This window comes from Podarcis liolepis (assembly GCF_965112155.1).
Source record: "Podarcis liolepis genome assembly, chromosome: 3".
Classification (NCBI taxonomy): Eukaryota; Metazoa; Chordata; class Lepidosauria; order Squamata; family Lacertidae; genus Podarcis; species Podarcis liolepis.
This window is the reverse complement of record NC_139557.1, coordinates 44,100,441-44,127,761: the sequence shown is the minus strand read 5'-3', so window position 1 is coordinate 44,127,761 and position 27,321 is coordinate 44,100,441. Positions and strand designations below refer to the sequence as shown.

The following is a 27,321-nucleotide window of genomic DNA, read 5'->3' as shown; positions in this document are numbered from 1 at the left end:
CCCCAGTTGTAAAGTTAGCAACGTAGCTGTGCCCACAACTGCAAGGCCACCCTCCAATCCATTGTGAGCAAAAGGTAGATATTCTGCTATTACCTTTGAGTCAGGACTTGCAGAAATTGACAGAGGGACACTTTTGCTGAAAACATCTGGCTAAGAACCTCTGAGATTATACTTCAATAGCACTTTTGCTTTTCATCCCTGGCTGGCATTGAAGCGGCTAGGAAGACACATGCATCTTCATTCGTCATGCTGTTTAGAAAATGTGGCTTTGTGCTTCACAAATATTTTAATCGGGTAATCTCAAGCCATCTGGCAAAGAATAAACATCTTCTTTGTTTTAATTATGTACAGCCTTAGGTCTGATGCTAATTGACAATTTGAAAGAAGGTACGGATGGCAGAGAGAGAGAGATCAAAGATTATGTTGTACTGAATATTACAGTTTATGTAGCAACCAGCACAGATGTGGAAGCAGCTGTAAAAAACAATTAGCACCATTTCTGAACCTGCAGTAGCATATCTCATGATGAGTAAGGATCACTCGTGGCCTTTTACTACTGTGTACCAGCTCCTTAATTCTGCAGGAGACATGTAATTCTTCAGGGAAAAGGTCATTATTGGAAGACGTTGAAAACCCAAGCTGTGGTGATTACAAAACAGAAATGGGAAGTTGCTACTGTTGCCCCCAAATTTCTGCTTTATAATTCCCATGACTGGGATTTTTAAAGTATTCAGTAATGACCCCAAAATACATTTATAGAAGTATTAAAAAAATCAGCCCTATGTAGCAATAATGGGTTGTATCCAACAAAGTTGCCCTAGACTTTTGCCAGCATGATGGAATGTCCTCTCACTGTGTGCCCTAACACTTCCCAAATCTGTTCTAGGGGTTCCCCCAGCTACTGGGGGACATACACAAGCTGTGCACTTATTCCTGCTAAATGCTGCTGCTGCTGCTGCTGGAAAACCAGCATGACCTGAGAGCCAGACTGTTAGCTGGAAGCTGATCTGAGCAGCCTTACACCTCTTCCCCATTAGCAACTTTTTGCTACTTTTGCCCTCCAGCATCAACCCCCATTTCCAGGTATTCCTCCTAACCCATTGGAGAGAGCTGAAGAGCGGTTGATTCACTTGCTGGGGAGAAAACAAGCATGCATGCATTCTTGGTTAACAACTCTTTCTCCTCCCTGCCTTCACTACTTCATAGAAGACATTGTTAAGGTGAAACCTACCTATCATTACATAATCCAATGCATATTGAATTAGAAGTAACTCCCACTGTGTTGAATGAGGTTTACTGGCAGGTAATATGCTTGGTTTGCAGCCTCATGGGCCAGGGGGAACTCACCTGTTTCATTTCTTCTTGTTATGCGCCCAATTATGTGTATCTCTTCAAAGGCGTGTCTCTTTAAATTCTAGGATTAAATTATTTCCCCCAGCTTGTTATGGCCTTATTGGATTTAGTGGGACTATTATTAGGCTTTTGGGACCTGCGGGGTAGAGACAGACTTACTTATTTGCTTCTTATTATACTGATGCCCCAACTTTCCTTCAAGGAACTCAAGGTTGCATTCATGCTTCTTCTCTTCCCCTATTGGATTCTTGCAACAACCCTGTGAGGTCTCAGCTGAGAGACAGAGACTAGCCCTGGGTTACCCAGTCAACTTCATTACTGCGTGGCGATTTGGACCCTGGTCTTTGAGGTCCTAAGCCACTAATATCCTTTCACCTTACTTCACATTCTTGAAAAAAAGATGTGGAAGTGGACAGCCTGGGGTGGAGGGGATACTCTAGAAGCTTTTTAGGTTTCTTGTGAACAGTCCTGCATAGCACCTGCAAGACTAACCAATGCAATCTTGTACCTGCTCATCAGGCCCTTCATATACAGAAGGGTTTATTTCTGTGTAGACAGGGCTTTTTTCTGCTGGAACTCGCCAGAACTAAGTTCCGGTACCTCTCAGGTAGGTGCCATTGGCATTCTAAGAGAACAAGCGAGGCATTCAGGGTGAGTGTTGGCACCTCTTTTTCTAGAAAAATAGCACTGCATGTGGAAATGTTAATCAATGTACAGTTATCGTGTCCTAAAAGTCTCTCCTGCCTGTATAAAGTTTGGTCACATGGTTGGGGCCAAGAGGGAGAAAGGGGCCAAAGAGGAAGAGGAGGGCTAAGGGCCCCCCAAAACCTGGAGCCAGTCCTGACAGGAAGCTCCATTGCACAGGTGAAAGTTTTTGCACGAAGAGGCTGGCTGCTTTGGATATGACCACATATACAGCATGCCTGTCTGTATAGTTACAATTTTTGAAAGAAATTATAAGGTATTCTCTCTCACAGGCACAGCTGTGCTTTAGAAGTGGGTTCATTCCCATCCCCTATGGCATGTCAGCCAATGTTTACAGGGAGAGGCACCAGATCACATTCAGGCTAGGCTAGTTTGAGCAAGAACGAGGAGTGGGTCTGTGTACTAGGCCCTCTGTTGTAAATAACGGCTGCTATTCTGAAGTGTCAGTGTGCCTGGGAGGGGGGATAGGGCTATTCATTTATTAGAAGTGGCAGCAATACAACTTTTGAACAGGGCTCTTTATTTTGCATGTTGTCTTAAAATAAGAGAGCGGTGTGGGGGGAAGAGGCCTGTGTAATTAAATGTATTTCAGACTCATAGTATAGAAACTCATATGCTCATGGTACAGAGAGGTAGAAAACAGCAGTACAGATTTACAAGCTAAGGAGCAATTAAGTTTAAAAGACAAGCAAAACAAAGCCCTTTTTATGAGCAAAAAACCTCCAAACGAAGCTAATAAATAAATAAACTCAAACAGGTTTCCAGTTTCAGATATCCCCTCCCTCCCCCACAGCTCATATTTAAGGCCAATAAGTCACATGGTAGCTGTCCATAATCATTTTTAAGAGTGTTCCCAGCATCTAATGAGCTTTTTAAAGGCAAGTTTAAAATCTTCATTAAAACTAGTGTACAAGAGAGGATTGATAAGAGAATTCACATAACCCAGCCACGTCAGAAAGTGAGCCACTTCCGCCGATACGGTGCTAAGCTGAAGGCCCACAGCAAGCTCCTTGATAAAAAATGGCAGCCAAGACAAAATGAAGGCGCCTAAAATGAGGCCCAGGATGCGTGCAGCCTTTCGCTCCCTCACACTGGAAATCTGTTGACGGTCTCCAACCAAATCCAGGTCGTTGTCAAAGGGGGAGGTCCTCACCGAAGCATGCATCCTATCAAATTCCGTGGTCGGGTCTGATGTGGAGAAGTCTGAGACGCAGAAGGTCTGCGTGAGCTTGCAACTCGCAAACGAGTTTTGGCTGTCGGTGCTCCTGCTGCTGAGGTGCCGGCTCGAACCTCGTTTTTGGTAAAGGCTCTTTGCCGCGTGGTAGATTCTGTAATAGAGAATCAATATGAGGGTCAAAGGGATATAAAAGGCCCCAAACGTAGAGTAAATGGTGTAGATGACGTGGTTGTGTTGAATCTGACACTCGCTGGAATTGGTGTCGGCGCTGTGGTTTCTCCAAAACAAAGGAGGCATGGAGATGCACGTGGATATTGTCCACACTGTGCCAATCATAACTCCAGCTCTCTTGGCCGTCCTCTTCCTGGCGTACTCGATCGCATTTGTAATCGCCCAGTATCGATCCAGCGCGATGACGCAAAGGTGAAGGATCGAGCACGTGCAACAGGTCATGTCTATGCTCAGCCATATCTCGCACAGGAAGTATCCCAAAGTCCACCTTTCCATCACGATGTATGTGATACTCAAGGGCATGACCAAAACGGCGACAAGCAGGTCCGTAACAGCCAGCGAGCAGATCAAGTAGTTGGCAGGCTGGTGCAGCTTCTTCGTCAGGCAGATTGCCGAAATGACGGAAGAGTTCAGCAGCATTGTCAAGGTTGTAATTATGGACAGAGACACGGTAATAAGCATGTTTTCGGTGATAGTTTTGGATCGGACAGCCACGTCGGCTTCTGGTGTGAAGTTGGTGTGATTCATCTTTTCAGACCAATACAAACTGTTTGGTGCCTCCTAGGTCCTGGCAGTGCCAAGCTTTAAAGTTCCTCCATTCTGGAAGATCACTAAGGATACTTCGGAGTTGGAATACGAAATCCTAATGTCACATTTCCCCTCAGATCCAGTTTGCTTTCCCCTCCAGTTTGCTGCTTGCTCCTGGAAGATAAAAGGATGTTTATTAATAGCAGATCTTCCAAATTTATTGGTTTATTTATAAAGTATTAAAGACAGCTTTTCTTTATTTGTTTTAAAGAATACCCAAAGCGGCAAAAAAAGATTCTTTTTTTAAAAAAAATTCAATATTTGAAACAAGATACAAATTGAACACTCAGACTAAATTATGAAACAACCAAAGACCTCCTTAGCGACCCACTGCAGAAGGCTTTGTGGAATAGAAAGGATTGCTTAGGCACCTACAATTAAGGAGTGATGTAAACAGGTGGAATTCTGTAAGTAGCACATTTCACAACCGGGGTGCCACAACAGAAAAGGCACTGCTTCACGCATCTGCAGAACAAACTTCGCATGATGACAAACCCTTAATAGGGATTCCAAAAATAATAAAATAAAATAAAATGGGAAGCTTCTCCTAAGAACTTTAGGTTGTGTTAGAGATTTCTGTAAGTAAGTTCCGTCTCAGATAAATCTGATGTTTAATACATTCATAGCAGAGTCAAATCTGAACTTTATTCTTCACGGCTACACAAAATTTGTGGTAATACAAGCAAATTAATCGACTTACTTCAAGTGGTATCTTCAAGAGGTAAAATGTTTCAGAAAAGCCATACTTAAGCTAATGCATGCTAGCTTTTCATAACATATTTTCACATTTAGGTGTCAATCTTTTGAACAGTCTAAAAATACAGACTTTATAATAAGATGCTGTCAAGCAAAGATTTAATGATTTTTCACCTCAAAAATAAAATTTTGTGTACACAGCCCATTCCTGTTTTCAGAGCTTATGCGGTGTGCTCTAATTATTGTGAACATGCCATGTATCCCACTGAGTAAGTCTTTGCAACACACACAGCCATACGTACTTTTTTTGCCTGCGACTTTGCTGCTTTCTTTGATGGATGCAGACCACTGCTGTGAGAGTTCACTAACAAGCACTAAAGCTTTAATCGTGTTTTTAGAACTATTCTTTCACTCGCTATTAGTCTTTGTACATGACTTTGGATGATCATTTGTAACAAGATGTTTAGACTTTCAGCTTCTTTATAGCTTGAGATATAGGAACTTGTTGGGCTGCAAAAGAAATGAAAGGCCTGCTTGTGGAGAGTCTCATTTATGTTAGAAAGGTCTTCCTGATGTTAAGTCAGGATTTCCTTTCTTGTAATTTGAAGCCGTTGGTTCGGGCCCTACTCTTCAGAGCAGGAGAAAAAAAGCCTGCGTCATCTTCCATTTGACAGCCATTTAGAGATTTGAATATGGCTATATTAGTATATTAATAACAACATGCTTCCTGTGAAGGAAATAATTATATCAGGCTTTGCACAACTGTGTGCTTAGGGGGTGGAGGTACGAAGACAGGCAGCTCCTGAAGGCCAAAAAGCACAATAAGGCCAGGACGCATCACCTGACTTGCTCTGGCCTATAGCTGCTAGGAGATTTCATTGATGGTCAGGGAGACCCGCAGTGCCTTCCTTTGGCCTGAGTTAGATATCGGTGGTGCATGGACTGAATTTCCACCTGACAACTCCTAGGCTCTGGGGTCAGGGCACGCCCAAGTCCTGATACATGGCAATATTTCTATAGGTTGTGGATTCAGATATTCCCCCAAAGAAAGGTTCCATGCAACAAGCATTCAAAGCAAAATGGAGGCAAACCACAAGAACTCCCCAAGGAGCATCCTGTTAAAAAAACACAAGCCTCTGAGATTCATTGAAGTTCAGCACATTTGGAATGGTTCTGTTTTTTCCCCAGGGAAGCACTGTCTTTAGGAAACATCACTTTTTATAAATAAAAAGGATAAATTGCCTTTGACCAAGTGTGGGAATGTTTGAAATGTGCAGAGGGTCAGACCTTAAATCAGAGAGTTGCTTGTAGTCTACCCACACACAAACCAGGAAGCACTGAATTTTGTTCATTATAAGGAGTCAAACACAAAATGGAACATGTAGTGTACTTTAATTAAGAGTTCTTCCTAAAGAAAAGCAATACGCCTTTCTTCCCTGCAAATGTTCTAGAACCCTACTATTTTGTATTTTACAACAGTATATTGGAATTTACACTTCCAAGGGGTTAGTTCCCGTCGTAAGGAACATATTGTGGTCACGTGGTGCCATATTTCACAGGAAGTACAGCAGGCAGAACCAGCTTCACTGCTTAATTTTCTGTGACTCACCAGTGATAGGCTGCAGGAATCTTTTTAAAAAGGTGGGACCTCAGTCTTCCAAATTAGTCATTAATTGTGTTTTTTCTCTGAATCTATACACTGATAGAATGGGATCGTGCCTCTGAACAGGTGCAGAGTGCTTTTCGTCTACATGAGAGTTGTTAGAACAACACTTATATATCTGGGGTCATGGGAAAAGGCTTCCAGCTCAGAGGGCATAGATTCCAAGCACTGAATATTTTACACATTGAGCACTACTGAGATCTGGAAAAGGAAAACAAGGTTGCCTGATGGTCACACATCATTCCTCTGTGTGTTTTATGTAATTGATATAGGTGAACCATTCCAGCTGGTAGGCTAATATGGATCTTGTATAGACAACTGAATATATTACTTACGTGCCCACTTTTCTAAGCATTTGCTTTAAACATGTAATTCTGGATTTTTAGGAGGAAAGCAAGTATCACATGAGTTACGCAGCTGCACTTTTAAGTTCAGGGTCTTTTTAAAACACAAAATGACAGTGCGGGGGCCTAATTCAGACAGGGAGTCTAGTGTGGGTAGCCGGATGGGGTTTAATAATTTGCACCCTGCTATGATCCCAATCTGGATTGCATTCCCACGCCTGCAATCTGCATTGGGGGGGGGGGAATCTCATTTACTTGAATGCCACCCTCTTCACCCCACATTAGGAACTCCTAGTCTGGACCGGGTCCCCACAGTGGCAATGTTTTTTTTTTTTTTTAAAAAAAAGCATGCATTTGAAGGCATGGCTAACATAATGTTTAGTTACTCTTTGTAAACCAATTTGAGGTCTTTTTTATATATATACAGTTTTGTGAAATAAATAAAAAGAGTTACGGTCTTCTCTTCTATTGTTCAAATTGGACTTTCCTGGATTGCTGCCCTTGTTGAACTACAACTCCCATCCCCCCGACCATTGACCACAATGGGCTGGGGCTGATGGGAGTTGTAGTCGCAAAACCGGAAGGCCACCAGATTGTGGCTGGCTGGTTCAGATATTGATTTGGGTTGCTCTCCATGGTCCTGAACTACTTGATCTTGTAACAAACTCCTTTTTAATGTGGATTTTCTCAAGTTCTTTAATTGGCTATGGGTTGTGCTAAGTAGCTCCTTGTGTGCTTCCACAATGGGACTTCTACCCTTCTTCTTCCCCTGTGCAGCCCCTACATCTGTTCTGGGGGTTCCACCAAACCTCTAGAGCAGATTTGAGGATCACATGAGGCATGAATGTGGAGAGGACAGGACAGAAGTTCTGTTGTGCAAACAGAAGTCTTTTCACTTACACTTATTACTTAGGTGAATACCATCTATGTTTCTCAGATCTGACCTACATTTCCTATACAAATTTCCCATGCGCTGTCTCCCACACTATTTAAATCTCATGATTAAAAATCTTGCTGCTGTTTGTTCTTATAAAATCTATACAGGGTGACCCATATTTTGAATAAAATCAAAGAACTGAATGAGAAGTATGCAGTAGATGAGGTAAAAAATAAAGAAATTGGAACCAACTTCTGCCTTGTCACTTGAGGCTATTGAAAACAGTAGCATTATAATTATTTAAATACTCAGATCTAGAGCTCTATGAGTTCTACTGCACACAAACACACAGAGTTTTCGTTCACAGAAAACCTTCCACCCTTATTTCTGACATATTCAGCTTTGAGGGAAATAATGCTAGCTGAATTAACCCAGAGCTAATCGTACCAAATTAGTTCAAGGTCCCCAGACACACACTGTTTATCATTAGTCAATATTTACATCTTGGTTTTGACTTGTCTGTTAAAAGGGGTCTTCTGGCTTCTGCTTTCTAGATGTATTGATTTTATTTACAACATGTTATTCTGTCTTTCAAAAAAGAACCAAGTCAAGACAGCTTGATTCGTGAACTGAATCCTTGCTTGTTGCATCAGAATGTGAAATTATGTGGCAAAAATTAGCATGAGCAGCCCAAAAGCTGAGGAGGAGGAGGAGGAGGTGGGAGGCGGGATACCCCAGACAGTATCAGCAGCTGTGCAATGTACATGCAGAGATTCTGCACTTTCTATTGTATGCACTACCAAATCAATGCCTGGCACTGATCAGCTGACTGACTGAGGGTTAGGTGGGGGTCTTCTTCCTATCTCCCTTCCCAGCAGGAACTCAGTTCTCACAAAGTGCTAACTATAAGATGTGTGGCAGGAAACCATTAAAAACATTCACTGTGGTTATGCTTCCTAGCAGCTTAAATGACTCTTAATAGACATATTGCTATACAAAGACATTCATCAATAGTTATGAGCTATGATTGTTAAATGGAATGTCCACATTCAAACCTCTGTGTAGTAAGTGCTGAGGCAAATGACCGGGTGGTGGCAGCAGCCATAATTTTTATGCCCTGTTTGTGAGCTCTCAGGAGGATCATACCTCAGTGATAAAGCAAATGCATTGCATAGAGAAGGTTCTTCCAGTTAAAACGATCTTGAAATAGGCGGTGGAAAGTATTAAGTAGCGGGTTGACAAAGCAGACGACACAGAGATTTCTCCAAGTGGTTCTTTATAGTAAGCTGGAACTGAACTGAACTGAACTGCTTTTATAGGCAGCCGGCTGTCAACATCGTAACACCACCACCCCAGGGTTTCCCGCCTAAATTAACTGATGTGGACCTGAGTGAAAACTACATACACAATACCCCTGGTGGCCAGGGTGAGAACTTCACTACATAACAGGAAGGATCTCTGCTTGAGACTGTGGAGAGCACTGACAATTGGTGTTGACCAGGCTTGGGAACATTTTGAGAACCAAGGACTGCATTACATCTGGGATATTCCCAGGGGAACTGAAGGAGGCAGTGGTGCGCCCACTCTTAAAGAAAACATCATTAGCTCCCTTAGCTCTATCCAATTACCGCCCGGTTTCAAATCTTCCATTCCTGGGTAAGGTGATTGAGAGAGCGGTTGCTGAACAGCTTGGCAGGTTTCTGGATGAAACATCGGCTCCGGATCCATTCCATTCCAGTCCTGCTTCCATGCTGGTCATGGGACTGAGACGGCTCTGGTCACCCTAACAGATGATCTCCGCAGGCAGCTGGATCAAGGTGGGTCGGGGCTGCTGATTCTTCTAGACCTGTCAGCAGCCTTCAACATGGTCGATCATGAACTCCTGGACCACCGCCTTGCCGACGTGGGGATCCAGGGCACAGTCCTTCAATGGCTGCGCTCGTTTCTCTCTGGTCGGGGACAGAGGGTGGCGCTTGGGGGGGAATTGTCATCGCGCCACTCCTTGGTGTGTGGAGTGCCTCAGGGTGCAATACTCTCCCCGATGCTTTTTAACATCTTTATATGCCCCCTCGCCCAGCTTGTCCGGAGTTTTGGGCTGGGTTGCCATCAGTATGCCGATGACAATCAACTCTATCTGTTGATGGATGGCCATCCTGACTCGGCCCCAGACACACTGACCAGATGTTTGGAAGCTGTGGCTGGATGGTTACGTGGGAGCCGATTGAAGTTAAATCCTTCGAAGACAGAGGTCCTCTGGCTGGGACAGGATGATATGGGATTGGGGGGGCAACTCCCATCCCTTGCGGGGGTGCAATTAGTGCCAGCACTGTCCGTTAAGAGTTTGGGTGTAATCTTTGATACCTCCCTCTCTATGGAGGCGCAGATTACAGCTATAACAAAGGTGGCATTTTTTCATCTCCACCAAGCTAAGCAGTTGGCTCCTTATCTCTCTCGCCCTGACATACCCCCCGTGATCCACGCGACGGTCACCTCCAGACTGGATTATTGTAACTCGCTCAACGTGGGGCTGCCCTTGAGACTGACCCAGAAACTCCAGCGGTTGCAGAATGCCGCGGCGAGACTCCTTATGGGGTCTTTGCTGCGAGATTACATTCATCCAGTACTATACCAGCTGCACTGGCTCCCGGTGGAGTACAGGATCAGGTTTAAGGTGCTGGTTTTAACCTTCAAAGCCCTATACGGCCTAGGACCCTCATACATACGGGACCGCCTTTCCTGGTATGTCTCACAGAGGAACTTACGGTCTGCAAATAAAAACACCCTGAAGGTCCCAGGCCTCAGAGAGGTTAGGCTGGCCTCAACTAGAGCTAGGGCTTTCTTGGCTGTGGCTCCAATCTGGTGGAACACTCTGTCACAAGAGACTAGGGCCCTGCAGGACCTGACATCTTTCCGCAGGGCCTGCAAGACAGAGTTGTTCCACCAGGCCTTTGGTCAGGGCGCAGCCTGACTCCCTCCTCTGGCAATCTGCACAGAATTTTGCTTAATGGTTGCCATCAATTTGATTTTAATTAATTTTTATAATGAAATGTTTTTAGAATGTTGGATTATTTGATTGTTGTTAGCCGCCCTGAGCCCGGCTTTGGCTGGGGAGGGTGGGATATAAATAAAATTAATTATTATTATTACTCAGGCTGTCAGAGACTATGTTCCAGTAGCGGGCAGGCCCAGATCCACACTATCACATGCCCTAAACACCCACACACCCCTGTTTCCCATGGAACTAGATGCATACATTTAATTCTTAGTCATTCCACTGAAGTGTCCCCTTCCATTTTCTTCACTGATTGTTTCCCCGCCAAAAAAGCTTGTTAAAAAAGCAAAGCAAAACAAAACAAAACAAACCCCCCCCCTCTCCAACAACCTTTATTTTTCCTGACTGTGCAAAAGCGAGACAGAACTCGGTAATCAAACCAGAGAGGGCAAATCATGACAAAGCTCAGCTGAACTGTAGGCTCTGCCTTACACAGCCTATCCACAACCTCAAATTTCAGATTGCAGTTGCACCCCCAAAACTGTATGCACACTTTTAAAAAAATAATAATGCATAGATGACTTTTTGCGTATTTGCAAGGAATGCAAGTTTAGTTCTCAACTGAGATATTTTCAACTCTGCTTTCACCATGCTGCAGCATGTCTTCCTACAGAGGCAGTTTCAAAACTGCCTTGAGGGTATATATATATATATGCATTAATGTAACCCACCTTGGGAAGGCTATAGTCCTTAAAAATTTTAGAAATGAATAAATATATACTGTACTTAAAAAGCTATTTGCCCTAGAATAAGCCCTATGAAATTTGGGACTTACTTCAGAGTGAACATGCCTAGGATCGTCCTATTAATCACCATCAAACTGAATGGGGCAATGGCCTTCCTTTGGATTTGATTTAGACTCTAAATGGCTCGAGCTTAAGCTAGGAGATGGGATCTCTATATGCCCAGAATCTATTTTGAATGCCTTGGAAGATGTGAACCAATAGGAAACCTCCTCTGAAGTTTCACAGAGGACATCTTTGGACCACCCCAGAATATCTACAGCCAACCTCTTCCACCAAACATTGTTTCAGCACTGGCAATTCATTCTTCAGAAATTAATGACTGTACTTAGAGGAATGGCACGGATGGGCAGAACAGCATAAAACTAAGACAAGCAGAAACTGTAGCCTCAAACTGAGTTCAAATAGCAGGCCTGAAGCAGCAAGATTGGGGTGGGGGGATAAAGAGTTTATACATTTCTTCTTCCACTTTCTCTTGTTACAGCAAATTTCAGTGCAAGAGCGCTCACAGCCAGTACAGATCAATGAGCAGGCTTGTCGGTAAGATGGCACAATCTGTACAGACACTTTTCCTAGAAGTGCTTAATTTTTTGAAAAGCACAGCAACCTTTAGCCACAACCACCTCTAGCAAGTTAAACATTATGAATCATCCTTTTAATATGGTGCAAACAAGCAAATAAATCATGGGCATGGTCTTTACAGCCAAAAGCAACTTGCTGCAATAATAAGTCCTTCTAGAAACAGTTAATCTTCCAAGCTGCAGGGTCCACTTTGTCAACCATACAGTTCCCAAATATCAGCTTACCTGAGCCTTCACTGTGGAGGCTGAGCTAAAAGTTGTGTGTGTGTTAGTTAAAATGAAGGAAGTGAAGAAGAAAGATTAACTGTGTCCACAATGGCTTAAATGGCCATTAAAGGGGGAATCTTTAGAGACTGGCTAGGTGAGGAGGACTGGGAATTGTATTAACTTGTTAATTTATGCCTATCAAACCCAGAGATGTACATTTTCCAGTGCTGCTCCACCCATGCCTACTCAGAAGCAAGTTCCATGGAGATTAATGGGATTTACTGGCAGGTAAGTGGGTTCAGATTTTTAGCCTATGGTCCATTAAATGAGAATTAAGCACCATTGAGACCAGTGGGGCATAATGTGCTTAACATGGGCAGAATATTGCCTTTGTTGTTGTTTTTAATGCTTGTTTTTTGTGCATTTTTGAGCATACGTATGAAAGCTATGCAACAGGGCTGATGCCAAAATATAGGTACGTCCAACAGTCATAACATGTTGTCGGAAGGATAAGTCTGAAATAAATAACACTCTTCCCAACCCAACACCTCTTGGTGCAGTTTTTTTTTGGGGGGGGGGGAGGAAAAGGAAACAAACAATCCAGGCCCCTGTCTGCTTCTGTTATAAAGTTTTTATAACTACCCTGTTCAAAGGTCAGAAGCTTGTTGTTTTCTTTCAGTAAAAAGGAATAGAACTGGATAAGCTGGGACTATGGCTGTGTACACACCTGAGTGCTGATGCACAAATGGGTTACACAGATCCCATTTTTCCATGTGTGCTTTCATGCACATCCATCCACACATAAACACTGAACTCTGTCTCAATCTTGTCCATCCATGCTGATAGGAGGCACATGAGACGATGTATCTGTACTGTGTACTGTTGTCCCCATCCCTAAATTAGAACTCCTTAACCTACCTTGATTCCCAGAAACCTAAGGTCCATCACAGGCATAAATTTGTTTATCTGTGTGACACACAAGTCTGTTTGACACACAAGTCTTCTGCTACAAGTTGCGGGGGGGACGGACAGGTTAAAAATGTGTGTCTCCTGCTCAGCCTGGCCAGTAGCCCGACCTTCCTGAGTCCCGGAACTGCTGAGATCTACCATTTGTGTGCACATGTGTGCCCACAACTATTGTCCCGAATCCAATAATCTTCCTTGATATGCCACGTCACTTCAGCCCTCTTCTGTATATTATCAGCCCCCTCTTTTTTAGTCAAAATTTTCTTAGACATGCTAAATGTCATCTCCAAGAATGCAGAAACTGTGCAAGTCCCTTTTCGCACCAGTCAAAGAAGGCCAAAGAGTAGGTTGTTTGTAGGACAGTGACTCTGTGCCCCAAGGAAAAGCAAGTTGTCTTATTAGTGCTGGGTACATGCTGCACATGGGGCTTGTGGGGGCTAGTGAATCACATCTCTCAAGGAACTGTGAAATGTCACAGGAACACACGCTTTGAAACTAAACCTCACACTCTGGCCTTAAAATAAGACTCGAGTTCTCTCAATGACCAAGTTCCCAAGGACCTGCCCTCCCCAATTTTGCCTAGCAAACCATTCTGCATTCTCGGGTCAAAAATGTCAGGCGGCCTTACATCAGTCTTATCACTACACCTTGTCTCATTTGCTCTATTGAGGCAGGATCTGCTAGAGTTGACAGAAGGATGCAACTAACCTTACCTCAGCCCGGGATGTATGGGCACCCAACATGTGAAAGAAAGGCGAATTCCATGCTACGAATGAATTGGAAATAAAATTGCTAATATCTAAATGCTGTTGTACAAAGCGATGATGCAACCACACTTGGAATATTGTGTACCATTCTGGTCCCCTTACCTCAAAAATATACCGGTATATAGTGTAGAGCTGGAAAAGGTTCAGAAAAGGGCAATGGGATGGAGCAACTCCTCTATGAGGAAAAGTTACATTTTCTTACATATATATCATCATGTTTGGGTCAACCAGGAATTTTGGTAAGGCGGGTGGGTTTGGAAAACTATACCTCAACTAGCTTTGGGTACCGTAGTTGGAAAAAGTGATCTTAGTGTTTGTGAGGGCAGAGAGCACAGTTTAATGTGAAATTTAAGTTTTGTATTTTTTAAAAAGCTATTTGCAGGATTGCGGACAGTAAGAATTCGAAGTAGTCCAATGTATAATGCAATCCTCTACCCATCTACCTAGATGTTAAGCCTCATTAAGTACAATGGGACATAGAAATAGATGGATCTGTCAATTCCGGTTCTCTCAGCTTCCCATTCTTAAATTCAGTTTTCCACGTTACTTTGAAAATTTGCAGGCATTTCAGTGTGAATTTCCTGTAATAAACAATTTTTTTCATGCAGTTTTGACTAACGTACATATTTTTGCAACCAATTTCCGCTAATATAATGCATTTTTGTGTTTTATACTAATGAATACATTCATTTTAATGCAGATTTCCCCTTAATACATGCATCTCTGTCAACACTGGCTGGAGGACTGCATTGAAAAATTCAGAGAAGTGTGAACTTCAAATGATGGCTTTATTTTGGAACTCAAATTGTTTAATAAAGTGTGAATTACCTGTAAGTAGGTTCACCTTTAAATGTGAACTGAATTCCTTCTCTATCTCTACTGTCACATTAGTCCTAGGTGAGTATAGTACTGCAGCCTAAAGATGTTTTATAAAATGGATTCTTGTTCGTTTCCTGGCAGTGGACAATTATTTCCTCAATGAATATAAAAATTTGAATGTGCTGCCTTCCTGCATTGCATTGTTTCCTTACCTTCATTAAACTTCTTTTAAAAATCTTTAGAAAGGGCTTTCACTAGGGATGCTATAACAAGACCATCTTTGTATTAGCTGACTGAAAAACAGAAGAAAAGGCAGGCTCTTCAGCCTGGTGTGTGTTTTGCCTCTCTAGTGCCTCAGAGGCCTTCTGCAATTCAGCCAAGTGTGGAAAGCTATTCATAGCAGGACTCCCCTGATTCACAGACCAGACATTCAGCTATTAAGCCTGTTTTCTTTCATTGTCAGCAAAATACACATTCTCAAGGATTGCACAATAAGTATGAAAAATGGATAACCAACCTTGTATGACCCTCTGGGCCAGCTGTTGTTGAACTCCAACTCCCAACAGCCCCAGATAGCATGCCAATGGTCAAGCATGATGGGAGTTGGAGTCCAACAACATCTGGAGGGCATCCTGAGTTAACACATGTATGCCAGATGTTTCTCCTGAGAAATCACCATCTCAAGTCACTGCTGCTTTCACCAACTGGTGAGCCCTCCTTATCCCTGACTGACTCTTTCAGACCCATACTATCTGCTCTGGCCTTGATGGTATCAACTAGACCAGGCTTCCTCAACCTCAGCCCTCCAGATGTTTTGAGACTACAATTCCCATCATCCCTGACAACTGGTCCTGCTAGCTAGGGGTCATGGGAGTTGTAGGCCAAAAACATCTGGAGGGCCGAGGTTGAGGCAGCCTGAACTAGACCCCAACTAACACAAGTGACAAGAAACCAACAGATTCCAAACAGGCCTTAGAAGGCTGAGGCCCCACTCTGTAAGGTCAATAAGCTCTGGCCATGTTGAAGCCACCTCCAGGAAATGTCAGGTCACCAGGCTATTTCTCAGGGACTCCCAGGGCCTGTTTCTGATCTGTGGTCAGCCTGTTCCCATCCCAGCTGGTTATTATAAGAACCTTATAACCCTAACAATTTGGAGCCCGAGTTTGTTCTTCCCTCCTTTGGCTCCATGCTAGACATGGATTCTAGCCCTCAGTAATAGCCCCTGAATTTCAACTAATATTAAGGAGATACACAGTTGGGAAGACTTCTTTCAGTGAAATATAGAAAAATTATCAATTGTATGAGTTAAAGTAATTAGTTCTCCTGAGAATGAAAACTTCACCTTTGTGTCACAGAGTATCCACAACATATTGTGTAATCAAGCTCTTTTAAAAAAAAGCAATGCCAGAACAAGAGAAATACTTAAAGGCAGCTAAGGCTAACATTGTGAGTGGTGGAATTGTTCAGACAGTGAATGGATGAACAAATGAACATCTCTTCTTCCTTGAATGAAAAGTTCTTGCCCCTGAGACCTTCTTTTTAACACCAGTGCTCGCCTCAGTTATATACTTCTTCAATAATATTGCTGCCTTGAAAATGCCATCATTTCCTCATAGTGATGTGACAAAGTAAAGAAAATTGTCTTGTTGCCTTGAGGCTTTTTGTATTTCAGGTTGTCAGACTCTGGATGATGTTTCACACAGATTTCAGCAGCTGGAGATTCCTAATAATAAGCTCAAGTTACTAAATGTCAGCCCCTTTCTCTCTGCGTGTGATTTAGCAAGGAGAAGAAGGGGAAGAAACATTCCACAGGAGGAAAGTATCGTGACAGCTGACACTTAAATCTTCTGTTTAGACAGTCAAATTGAAGCGTGCCGAGTGGCCTTCAGTGTTGAATTTTAAGCAAAATGGTAGCCGATGGGGACTATAATTTCCATCACCGTTTATCCTTGACCATTTGCCATGCTAGATGGAGTTGTAATCCAACAACATCTGGAGATCATTGTACTGGCTACACCTGGGTAGCCAAAAGAAAATGATTTGGATGAGAATTGCCCCCGGTTATTTTGTGTGGAACTATGGCTGAGGGGGAAAAAATAATTTCTATACTGTAGACATTAATAACGTGAAGCTTTGGGGGACTGGATGAGAAATGGGGGAGGGAAGGAATAAAAGATGGTTCTCCATGTTCCTGTTTTTAATGCTTTAAATAAATAAATAAACTGAATCACTAAACCAAAGTACCAGCACAGAGCAATCTGAACTCCTGATCCATCACGCTGCAGTGGGTTTGCATGGGGTGGTTCTGCCAGACTCCACCATCAGGGCACACTGCTGGTGGCATTGAAGTCCCACCAGTGACAAGCACCTCATTGCACCTGCCCAAATGGGAGGCAGGTGGTGGTTGCATCCAGTGAGGTTCCCCCTTACAGCAACCAGTGGGAAACCCAGAAATGGGATGTTGAGTGTGTGTGTGTGTCAGGAAGGCAGTGTAACACTGTCATCCACTGGATCTGATCTGGGCTTCTTTGCTGCACCAACCTGAGAGCCCGCACAATGAATGGATATTTTCCTCTGCCTCCCTCAACGTCTGCCCTGAGTGGCATGAACACTGGGGCTGTGGAAGTGAGACCCCATCAACTCCAGCCACGAATTTGATTTTGGTAGACCAGAAGAAGACCCTCTGTCTCCAAGCAAAATCTAATGGTCAAAACACCTTGGGTATTCCACTGCTTTCAAACACCAGCTTATAGCATAGGAAAGGGAAAGGAAACATAAGAGAGTAACGATAGTAAAGCAGCAAGCAGCAAGAGAGAAAGGGTTAGTTGAAGTAAAGAGGTAAAGGGGTTAAAAAGCATATTTCAATGGTTCTGAATTCTTTGCATAGCTAGAAAGGCTTGAGCCCTGACACTTATACCAAGGGATGCATGTTGTTGTTGTTGTTTAGTCGTTTAGTCGTGTCCGACTCTTCGTGACCCCCTGGACCAGAGCACGCCAGGCACTCCTGTCTTCCACTGCCTCCCGCAGTTTGGTCAGACTCATGTTTGTGGCTTCGAGAACACTGTCCAACCATCTCGTCCTCTGTCGTCCCCTTCTCCTTGTGCCCTCCATCTTTCCCAACATCAGGGTCTTTTCCAGGGAGTCTTCTTTTCTCATGAGGTGGCCAAAGTATTGGAGCCTCAGCTTCACGATCTGTCCTTCCAGTGAGCACTCAGGGCTGATTTCCTTAAGAATGGATACGTTTGATCTTCTTGCAGTCCATGGGACTCTCAAGAGTTTCCTCCAGCTCCATAATTCAAAAGCATCAATTCTTCGGCGATCAGCCTTCTTTATGGTCCAGCTCTCACTTCCATACATCACTAAGGGATGCATGTAACATAGCACTAAGTCAGTGAGCCTGCTCATTGATCCGAAGGCTTTTCACAAACTAGGACATTCATGAGATATGATTGCCATAATTCCTTTGACTTGGCTACCTTCCATTTTCTCTAGGATTCAAATTCCAAAGTAGGAGCTGGCCACACTGCCAACATGGTTGGATCCTAGCAGTCTGTATATATATATATATCTGTTTCGTTTCCTTTGTGGGTCGGCGTCTGTCACTAAACAGTCAAAGCTTCCTCTGCCTTCACCCCTTATATCCTGCTAGTTAATTGTGGTACCACCTCTTACACATCAGGGAACCACTCTGAAGAAATGTCCCCATTTTCTGCCAAAGTAGCCTGCAGAGGTGGTAATTGGTATCCCTCCCACAGCCATTACAATAATTAGCAGGCAGAGCAGAAATCTCAAATTAGCAAAGTTTATCTAAACAGCTTCTTATAAGCCTTTCGTCTTGCACCTTTTATGAGGACTTGCCAGTAATCCACTGGCTCATGTCTTCAGGGCAGTGGACATCACAGGAGCCAACTCCTAGGGGCCGAGGTCCCTTTGGGCCCTCCAATATAATATTTGAGGGGGCTACCCTCTCCCCAAATTGATGGGCATTGCCATTCAAATGGCGTGCATGTGATTGGTTATGTGGTGCGGGGCTTGCCTGCACCCCCCCCCCAATATTTTATTCAAATCTGCATTTCTGGTGGGCACTATTTGCCAAATGCGAACAATATCTGTATGAAAGGTTGGGGCTATCAGGTAGCTCACTCCTCTCTGTTTCTGATGCCTAAAGGATGCTTGTAGCTAGAGCTGCTCCTGGGAACATCATTGATGTTATCTTGGACTCATTAAAATTGTGGAACAAAGACTACTAAAATGGCTATGATATACAAGCCTGTTGGACCTTGCACTTAGGTAGCTACTTTATACAATGGTACCTTGGCTTAAGTACTTAATTTGTTCCGGAGGTCCGTTCTTAACCTGAAACTGTTCTTAACCTGAAGCACCACTTTAGTTAATGGTGCCTCCTGCTGTCACTGCGCTGCCGGAGCACAATTTCTGTTCTCATCCTGAAGCAAATTTCTTAACCCGGGGTACTATTTCTGGGTTAGCGGAGTCTGTAACCTGAAGTGTATGTAACCTGAAGTGTATGTAACCCAAGGTACCACTGTACCAAGTAAGACCAACAATTCAACTACTTCAGTGCTGTCTAAACTGATTGGCAACAGTTCTCCAGGTATGAGACACAAAATCTCTCCCAGCCCTACTTGGAGATCTTAGCCCTTCTTATATAGTAGTGCAAGGGAATCTTCAGTCTCTGAGCCTAATTTGATCTACCTGCCTTTCCCATTTGGCCTGTGGGGCTGTTCTGGACAAGCCAGGCTCACCTGCCCCACACCTGAAGTCAGGTGTGGAGCAGGTAAAGATGTGGGCAGACCAAAAGAGGGTTTGCAGGCGCTGCCTATCAAGCAAGGAAGAAAGTCTACAACTCCCTTGCTTCAACAGTTCCATGGGCCACCAGTCTGTTTCTGGACACAATTCAAAGTGCTGGTTATGACCTATAAAGCTCTACTTAGCTTATGTCTGAGCTCTCTGAAAGATCATATTCCCTCATATGAACTGCCCAGATTCTGAAATCTTCAGAGGAGGCCCTTCTCTTGGTTCCCTCACCCTCACAGGCATGCTTCATAGGGATGTGGGAGAGGGCCTTTTCAGTGGCTGCCCCCAGACTTCAGAACTCCCTCCCTAGAGAAGCTAGACTGGTCCCCCTAAATCTGGGACCGTCACTGGAAAATAGGGACACTAGGAGGATCTGTAGTGCCTAGGTTGCCAACATCCTGGTGATTCCACCCCCCACCCACCAAATGAGCCATTTTCCATCCAAGAAAACAAAATTGGATTTAATTATTTTAAAACCTCCACTGTCATGCTATTAAGATACAACTGTTGTCATGTTGATTTATAATCTCTTGAAAGCCTTCAGGTTGCCAAGGCAATAGTAGCTCACATTCCCACTGAAGTTCAGTGTTCTCCTACGAGTGATGATGCCTTTTGTGTCACAGGAGTTCAGTGAAGATCTAATGATTTCAGATGAATGGACACCCCCCCCAACTCTTTACATAGAATCATAGAATTGGAAGGGATCCAAGGTTCATCTAGTCCAACCCTCCTACAATGCAGGAATCTTAGCTAAAGCATCCAGGACAGACATGTGGAGCTCTTGCTTAATCAGTCAATTAATGTGTCCATTTCAAAGAAAAAGCAGCCGCAAACCACCCTTCATGCTGCAGAATATTAATAGGTCTTGTAGGAAGGTGAACTTGCTCTTCTCTGGTCCTCCAGCCTTAGAATAACCTTGCATTGTTCAAGAAACCACCACCATGGTTGCTTCTGCCAGTTCTGTGAGCTCACCATGTCTTGGGCTTGGTTTGTCCTCACAGACCCTGAGGATCCCTAATAGGTACCTGTAATGTGTATGGGTTGCTCGTGCGTAAGTTGCCGCCTCTCCAGGCTTTGTTGCCTTGCTAAACCTTTCAGTCTGGGCAGCCCTTCACTTCGTGGCTGCCTCAGTCGCTAGCAGAATCCGTCAGTGGGCGTTTCTTAAATCATTTCCAACATAAAAGTTGTTTGACACCCAGTCTCCTCCTACTCTCTCTGCACGGAAGTCTTCTGCGCAGGGAGGGCGTGGGTAGCGTAGGACCCGTGCTCTCCCCGCTGGTGTCCGGTGAAGAGTCCTGGAGCCCTCTCGCCGATTCCCCCATCAGCCCCTCTATATCCCTGGTGTTGCGCTGATTTGCTTCCCCATCTGCGGAGCTGCCTCTCTCCCTGCTGGGCCCTTCTCCAGCATCATTTGAGAGCCTTCCCTCCGCCTCTAGCTCTGATGTCAGTTCCCTGACAGTACCGCTGCAAATCTGGGGTGGGGAGCAAGAGAGGTGACAGGGTGATTGTGGTATCAAACTGCATCCTGCCCTGGCAATGCAGCAGCAGGGACCAAATCACAAGGGATGCTGGCAGCCCCATGTTGGCACTTTAAAGTATTGGGCTGGGAAATGGTTCATTTCTCCCTTCTCTGCCATTGATATTCTTGTTTCACCAAGCAGGTTTAGAGAATTAGTTTGAAACAGGGCTTATTGACACCTCGGTTTTCCCCCACTGCTTTCCCCTGGGGAAACCAGATTTTTAGCACTGGATCGGATCAAACAACAATTGGGTTTTACACAGATTGCCAATTTGTCGCTAAAGAGCAGGTTCTCCAGGGGAAAGAGGTGGGACAAAGAAAAAACTGCTTGGACCTGTGCATGGAGAGTGCAGAACAAGCAGAAAACTTTCTAGGCATGGGACAAGAGTGGACAAGCCCCTGGCAGTCATTTAATCTGTATTTTATGGCTTTATGATATTTTAATTACTTTTTTGTACATAGCTTTTTTAAATAAAATGACTCAGTGGTTTATAATTATTCATTTAAACAAACTAATTAATATTTGTTGTGCCAATGCTGTTAACAAAGGCTACATTTAATGACTGAAGTATTAAAACCACAAACTAATACAACAGTTACTTTTGTAAACTGCCCTAAGCTGAGTTTTCACTTTTGAATACTCAAAAGTGGGACAGAAGTATTACAATAGTATTGAATTATTATAAAAGTACTGAATAATCCGAGTAAAGATGCTGAGCCATACCAACTTACGGTCAAATAGTATGTGTCAAATAGAAGACATGAGACGCCCAACCTAAACTGGGGTCGCAGCAAGGGCAGTGGCGTAGCGTGGGGGGTGCAGGGGGGCCGGCTGCACCGGGCGCAACATCTGGGGGTTAGGGTGCGCAAATCCACGGGTTAGGGGGCGCAAATCCACGGGTTAGGGGGCGCAAATTACTTGCCTTTCCCCGGGTGCTGACAACCCACGCTACGCCACTGAGCAAGGGAGAAAGAATTAAAGTCAGCTGTCCTGTATAATATGAGAGCCAGTGTGGTGTAGTGGTTAAGAGCAGTAGACTTGTAATCTGGTGAACCGCGTTCGCTTCCCCGCTCCTCCACATGCAGCTGCTGGGTGACCTTGGGCTAGTCACACTTCTCTGAAGTCTCTCAGCCCCACTCACCTCACAGAGTGTTTGTTGTGGGGGAGGAAGGGAAAGGAGAATGTTAGCCGCTTTGAGACTCCTTCGGGTAGTGATAAAGCGGGATATCAAATCCAAACTCTTTTCCTGTATAATACAGGATTGTCCTTATTTCAATGTAAAATGTTACATCATTTACAGAAACAGTTTTGTCCTTTATTTAAGGTCTTCTCTCTCTCCCTCTTCCTCCCTCCCTCTCCCCCGCCCTCTCTCTGCTAAATTAGGCATCCTCTCCATATGCATGTGTTTGAAAGGGTGTTTCAATGGTCATGCATTTAAGCTCTGGATAACAGAATTACAAATCCATGTGTATGCATGTGCATGTGTGCATGCGTGACAAATTCTAGAGGGTCATTCTGTTCGGCTGCAATAGATTGCAACGGATTGCTTTGAAGTTACTTCAGCACCAGATGAAAAAAAATCACCTCCCAACAGCCCCCACACTGTCTTGTACAGAACAATGGTGGCAACCCTATCAGGGACCAAATCCAGTTTACGTTCCTATGCTTGCAGCTCACTTTTAAAAAAATAAAAAATTGTGCTAACTGCATGGCTAGCTTGGCAATTACTTATTTGGCTTGTGTGCAGAACTGAGAGTTCTTGGACCTTACTTCCTGAACTAAAAGACCCCTCTTCATATATATCTTTTACACTGTTTCAAAGTATATTGAACCACCAGACCCACCAAGGGTTCCTATTTCCAGGGACAATCCCGGATTTACAGAAGCTGTCCCAGTTTCTGATTTGACCCTGGAATAGAATGTCCTGCTTTTCCTTAGGACATCCCTATTTTCATCGGAGAAATGTTGGAGGGTATGGAAGATATAGAATAATTAAGATGCAGCAAGAGCATTTTGGATTTTCCTCGGTGCTTAGTATTCTGCTCTTTGTCTATGAAAAACTGTAGTTGTTTTCCAAGGAGCTGTTTTGTAAGTGCTTACATTATTTTTTCGAGGACAAAAGAAACCTCTACAAAGCTAATGCAACACTCAGTGTGAAAGGTAGAAGACTTTGAGAAATGAATAGGCACAAAACAACTACATCTGTAACATGTGGGATGGTGAAAGTAATACTTGAAAGTGCCTGCAAGAAGAATTTACCACTGGGGAACTTTTAAAATGGCAGGGTAATTCCACATGTTCATTGAGACGAATGCAGAATATCTTATGATGCTGAAGAAATCATACTTACTGAAACTAAATTGATGGGATTTACCTGATGAAAATAGGTCCTTTAAAAAGTGGGGGGAATCACACCTCAAGTTCTCCTCTAGTTTAAAAGCTGTAAGTTTACTTTGTCTTGACATCTTCAGGGAGAGCTGAACGCATATTATGAAGCTCCCCCACCCCAGGAAAATAAAACAGATGGAAATGCATGCAGCTTACTCTGGGAGTTATTACACCGTGTGGATGAAAGAGCAGCGAGGTATGTAGCTGCCAGTGATAAAATGATTTTTAAAAGCGCTGCTGCTGCTGGTGGTAAATAAATTAGAACCCATTGCACAGCTGATGGTTTAAAAATATCTTCATAGTCTCCAGCAGAGAGGCTTCTTATGATATTTTATGTTTAGAAGACATTTATATTTTTTTTAAAAAAACTTTGTCTACTCACTAATTCTGCAGCTGCCATCATTGGCATAATTTTTACCCAGTCTCTCTTATTTATGTGTCATGCCTCTGCCTATACAGACAGCAGGACACTGAAGATTAACATGTGGCAGAAGGTTTTATAGATTAGAAGTCTTCGTGATCAGAAATTGGAAATGTTACCTTCAGCTGGCACTCATGCACACACACACACACACACACACACACACCTCTCTCTCTCTATATATATATATACCGGTATATTAACTCTTACAGAGTCCTAAACATGTCTAGTCATAAGTAAATCCCACTGTGCTCAGTAGGGGCCTACACCCAGGTAACTAAGATTAGGATTGCAGCCTTAGTTATGTAGCATCAGCAGACTAGGCAAGACTCTGGCGTCTCCACTAATTAAGGTGAAGTTTGGGCTGAAAAGAGTGACTTCTTCCTCCACCCCATGCAGCTCTGCAGTGCAATGAATGAAACTATCATCTGCAAAACACTAGAACCGCCTTCTCAGCATCCATAACCTTAAAGCTGAATGCCTGCCTGCTGCCTCGCTTGGCTAAGGCTGGAACCCTGCCAACACCCACACTGCAGAAGTGCTCCTTGGAGAAGCTGAGGAGTGCCTGAATGTTCTTGCTGACAGCTTAGTCCCTAGTGGTGACGACAGTCAGACTTTCATGTTCTGTCCATGGGAAACCAAACTACCAGCATCTGTTGGCCAGGAATGGTGGGCTGGCATGCCCTTAAGAAGTACTGCACATTCACAGGGGACGGTTTCTAGGTAGTGACCTGTATGGTTGATCCAGGCAGCCTTTTTGTGGTATGATACAGGAACATTTCCAAATGCATGCTTCATACTGACAAAGTTAGAAATCAACCTAAATTCAACGATATGCTTCACTTTGCCAACCTGGAAGAAATCCTGAATGCTACCTTGCTCAGTCCTTGGCACAGAAGCAGGAGCATCTTGGCCCCGAACCAGTTGATGCCACATGCAATAATGAGTGGAACTATAAGGGGAGCTTTATCTTAATCTTCTTCTTCAAAAAAGACACCTCTGGACAGGGCCTGCATGAACATCTGAATATAGATGTACATCTATCTGCACATTTCAGTCTGCAACAGTTACATATGTTGCTGGAATAGGGTGAATTCACATAAGCAAGTGTGGTTGGCGTGCTCTTGTGGTAGTCCTCCCTTCAGTCATGAAGCTCACTAGCTGACCACTGGGCCAGTCATTCTTTCAAAGACCAGCCAACCTTGCAGAGTTGCTGTGAAGAAGACAGTACACACACACTTATTTGGGCTTCTTGGAGCAAAGTGGGGTATCAACATAAACATATATAAAATAAATACATTCCTAGTGATTTATCAGAGGTTTGTGTAAGGATTTTCTGAACCCTGGTATCCCATGTCCCAGTTCAACGCTATTAACCGCTACACCACATTGCTTCTCCCAAAGGAACATAGAACACTGCCCTACACATGTAACTCAGTACTGTTTTCACTGACTGGCATCAACTTTCCAGGATTTCAGAATGGAGCACTCCCAGTTCTACTTCGGATTGAACCTGGGACCTTCTGCACACAATGAGATGCTCTACCACTTAACTAGGGCAAATCTGATATTCACACCTCACAATCCTGAGGCATTTCCTTAGATTCCAGTGGGACTTCCTGCAGGTACAGTTTGCCTTCCTAGTTAGATGGACCGCTGCACAATAGGATGAGGGAGGTGCTCTACGCAAACAGCGATGCTGATTGATTTGTACACAAAGCAAGTCATGTCCAAGGAGATATTTGAAAGAACAACATAAGTTGGGAAGAGACCTGTGCTGGTGCTTCAATGTAATCTATAAACTGCCCCCCTCCTTCATCAATAGGTGAAAGAAACTTTGAAGACGTCCCACTGGCTCCTCCACGGTGGCCTAACTCTCTTCTGGCAATATCTAAAGGAGGTGACGGATGCTCCACTCTCGACTAGGCACTTTGTAGCATTGCTGGCTGAAATTGACAAGATATTGCTTTTGATTGCTTCCTGGTCTAGTGACTCAGCTGTGAGAACACAGAGGAGCCTATCCCCCACCCCTCCCCCTCCCCCGATTTGTATTATGTTCAGCTTCCTTTTGGCCAGAAAGATAATAAATCCCCGTCTACATTGAATGACGTTTCCCTGTTCCATACAGCGAACACAACCCCCAATCACAGAATTTAACGACAACAACAACCATGACAGTGAAGTGGTACATTTAGGTCATCTTAAACTCTGGACTTAAAGGTCTTTGAACCCTCCTGCCCAATCCTCTTTCCAAAGTACAGTAATTATGCATAACTACACGGACTTCAAAACTGTGGTACAGTAATATGCCAGCCCTGCTGGGTTTGGAGGTGCTCTTGCTCATTGCACTGCATGGGAGCCCAAGTCCTTCCTTTAATGGCCACACTAACTCAGTGAATCATGGAGCTGGAAGAGACCTTGGGAGGCCATCCAGCCCAACCCCAGGGCTCAAGTGCAATATCTGAGAGCTAGTTTTCTAGCCCCTCTTGAAATACCTTTGGGAGGAAGGGCGGGATAGCAATTTAACATAAATAAACAAATACAATACTGAAGGGATTCCTACCGCCTTCCAACGCAGCCTGGCCCATGGTCAAACCACTTAGGAAGCTTCCCCTATTGCTGAGAGCCAAAATTCGGCTGCCCTGCCTGCCTGCTTCTGCAGAACCGTTTCCTCCACTTCCACGGGCTCTTCCCCTTTCCTGCTTTAGAAAGGTCGCTTTTCTGAATTGCAGCCACCAGCTGCGGAGCCTGTGGCCCGGCAGAGGATGGTGGACTGGCCAATGGTCAGGAAGGATGGGAACTGGAGCCCAGCAACATGTGGAGTCCAGCAACACAGGTTTCCCCAGCCCTCCTGCACACATGAGAGCCAAGGGCCAAATAAAAATAAAAATATCTGCACATGCTCCAAGTCAGGGGAAGCAACGGATCTTGGAGGACGGGAAACCTCGGCCAAAGTCAGAAATCCCTCGATTGGGTCGGGAACTTGTATGACAGGATGAGGCACACGTTCTGGACAGCCAGTGTGTACGGGGTCCAAAGCACTTCGCGCCCCCTCATCAATGAACACTATATTGCAGAAAGAGGAGAGGGGCTGGGACTGGATTTGAACCGCGAGCCGGTGGGGGGTGGGGACGGTTGCTTAGCTCATAGCTCCCGCAACCCGATCCTATGCATGCTTCCTCCCCCCCCCCATTTGCTTGCTTGGGACGGACTCCGGGTGAGAGCGCCTTGAGGACTAGCGCCTTTGAGGACCCCTCCCCAAGTCGCCTCCTCCTCCCTCGCCCTCGGCTTATGCCGCTCACCTTGGGAAGTCCGCCTTTGGCACTCTGGGCGCTCCGGGTGGCGACGGGACCCGGGATCCGGAGCGCAGCTGGAAAGTCACCTCCTCCTCGCCATCCTCGCTTTCAG

The 27,321-nt window shown here is 44.3% G+C and overlaps 1 protein-coding gene across 1 annotated transcript; it reads right to left on the bottom strand.

The window, feature by feature from the left end:
* Window positions 1–691: 691 nt before the first annotated feature.
* Window positions 692–27,321, bottom strand: HTR1E (5-hydroxytryptamine receptor 1E). The gene is made up of 2 exons (XM_083497581.1): window positions 27,216–27,321; window positions 692–4,168 (listed from the first exon to the last, which is right to left on the bottom strand). The coding sequence occupies exon 2, from the start codon at window positions 3,992–3,994 to the stop codon at window positions 2,900–2,902; it is 1,095 nt and encodes a 364-aa protein (XP_083353707.1). The 5' UTR covers window positions 3,995–4,168; window positions 27,216–27,321; the 3' UTR covers window positions 692–2,899.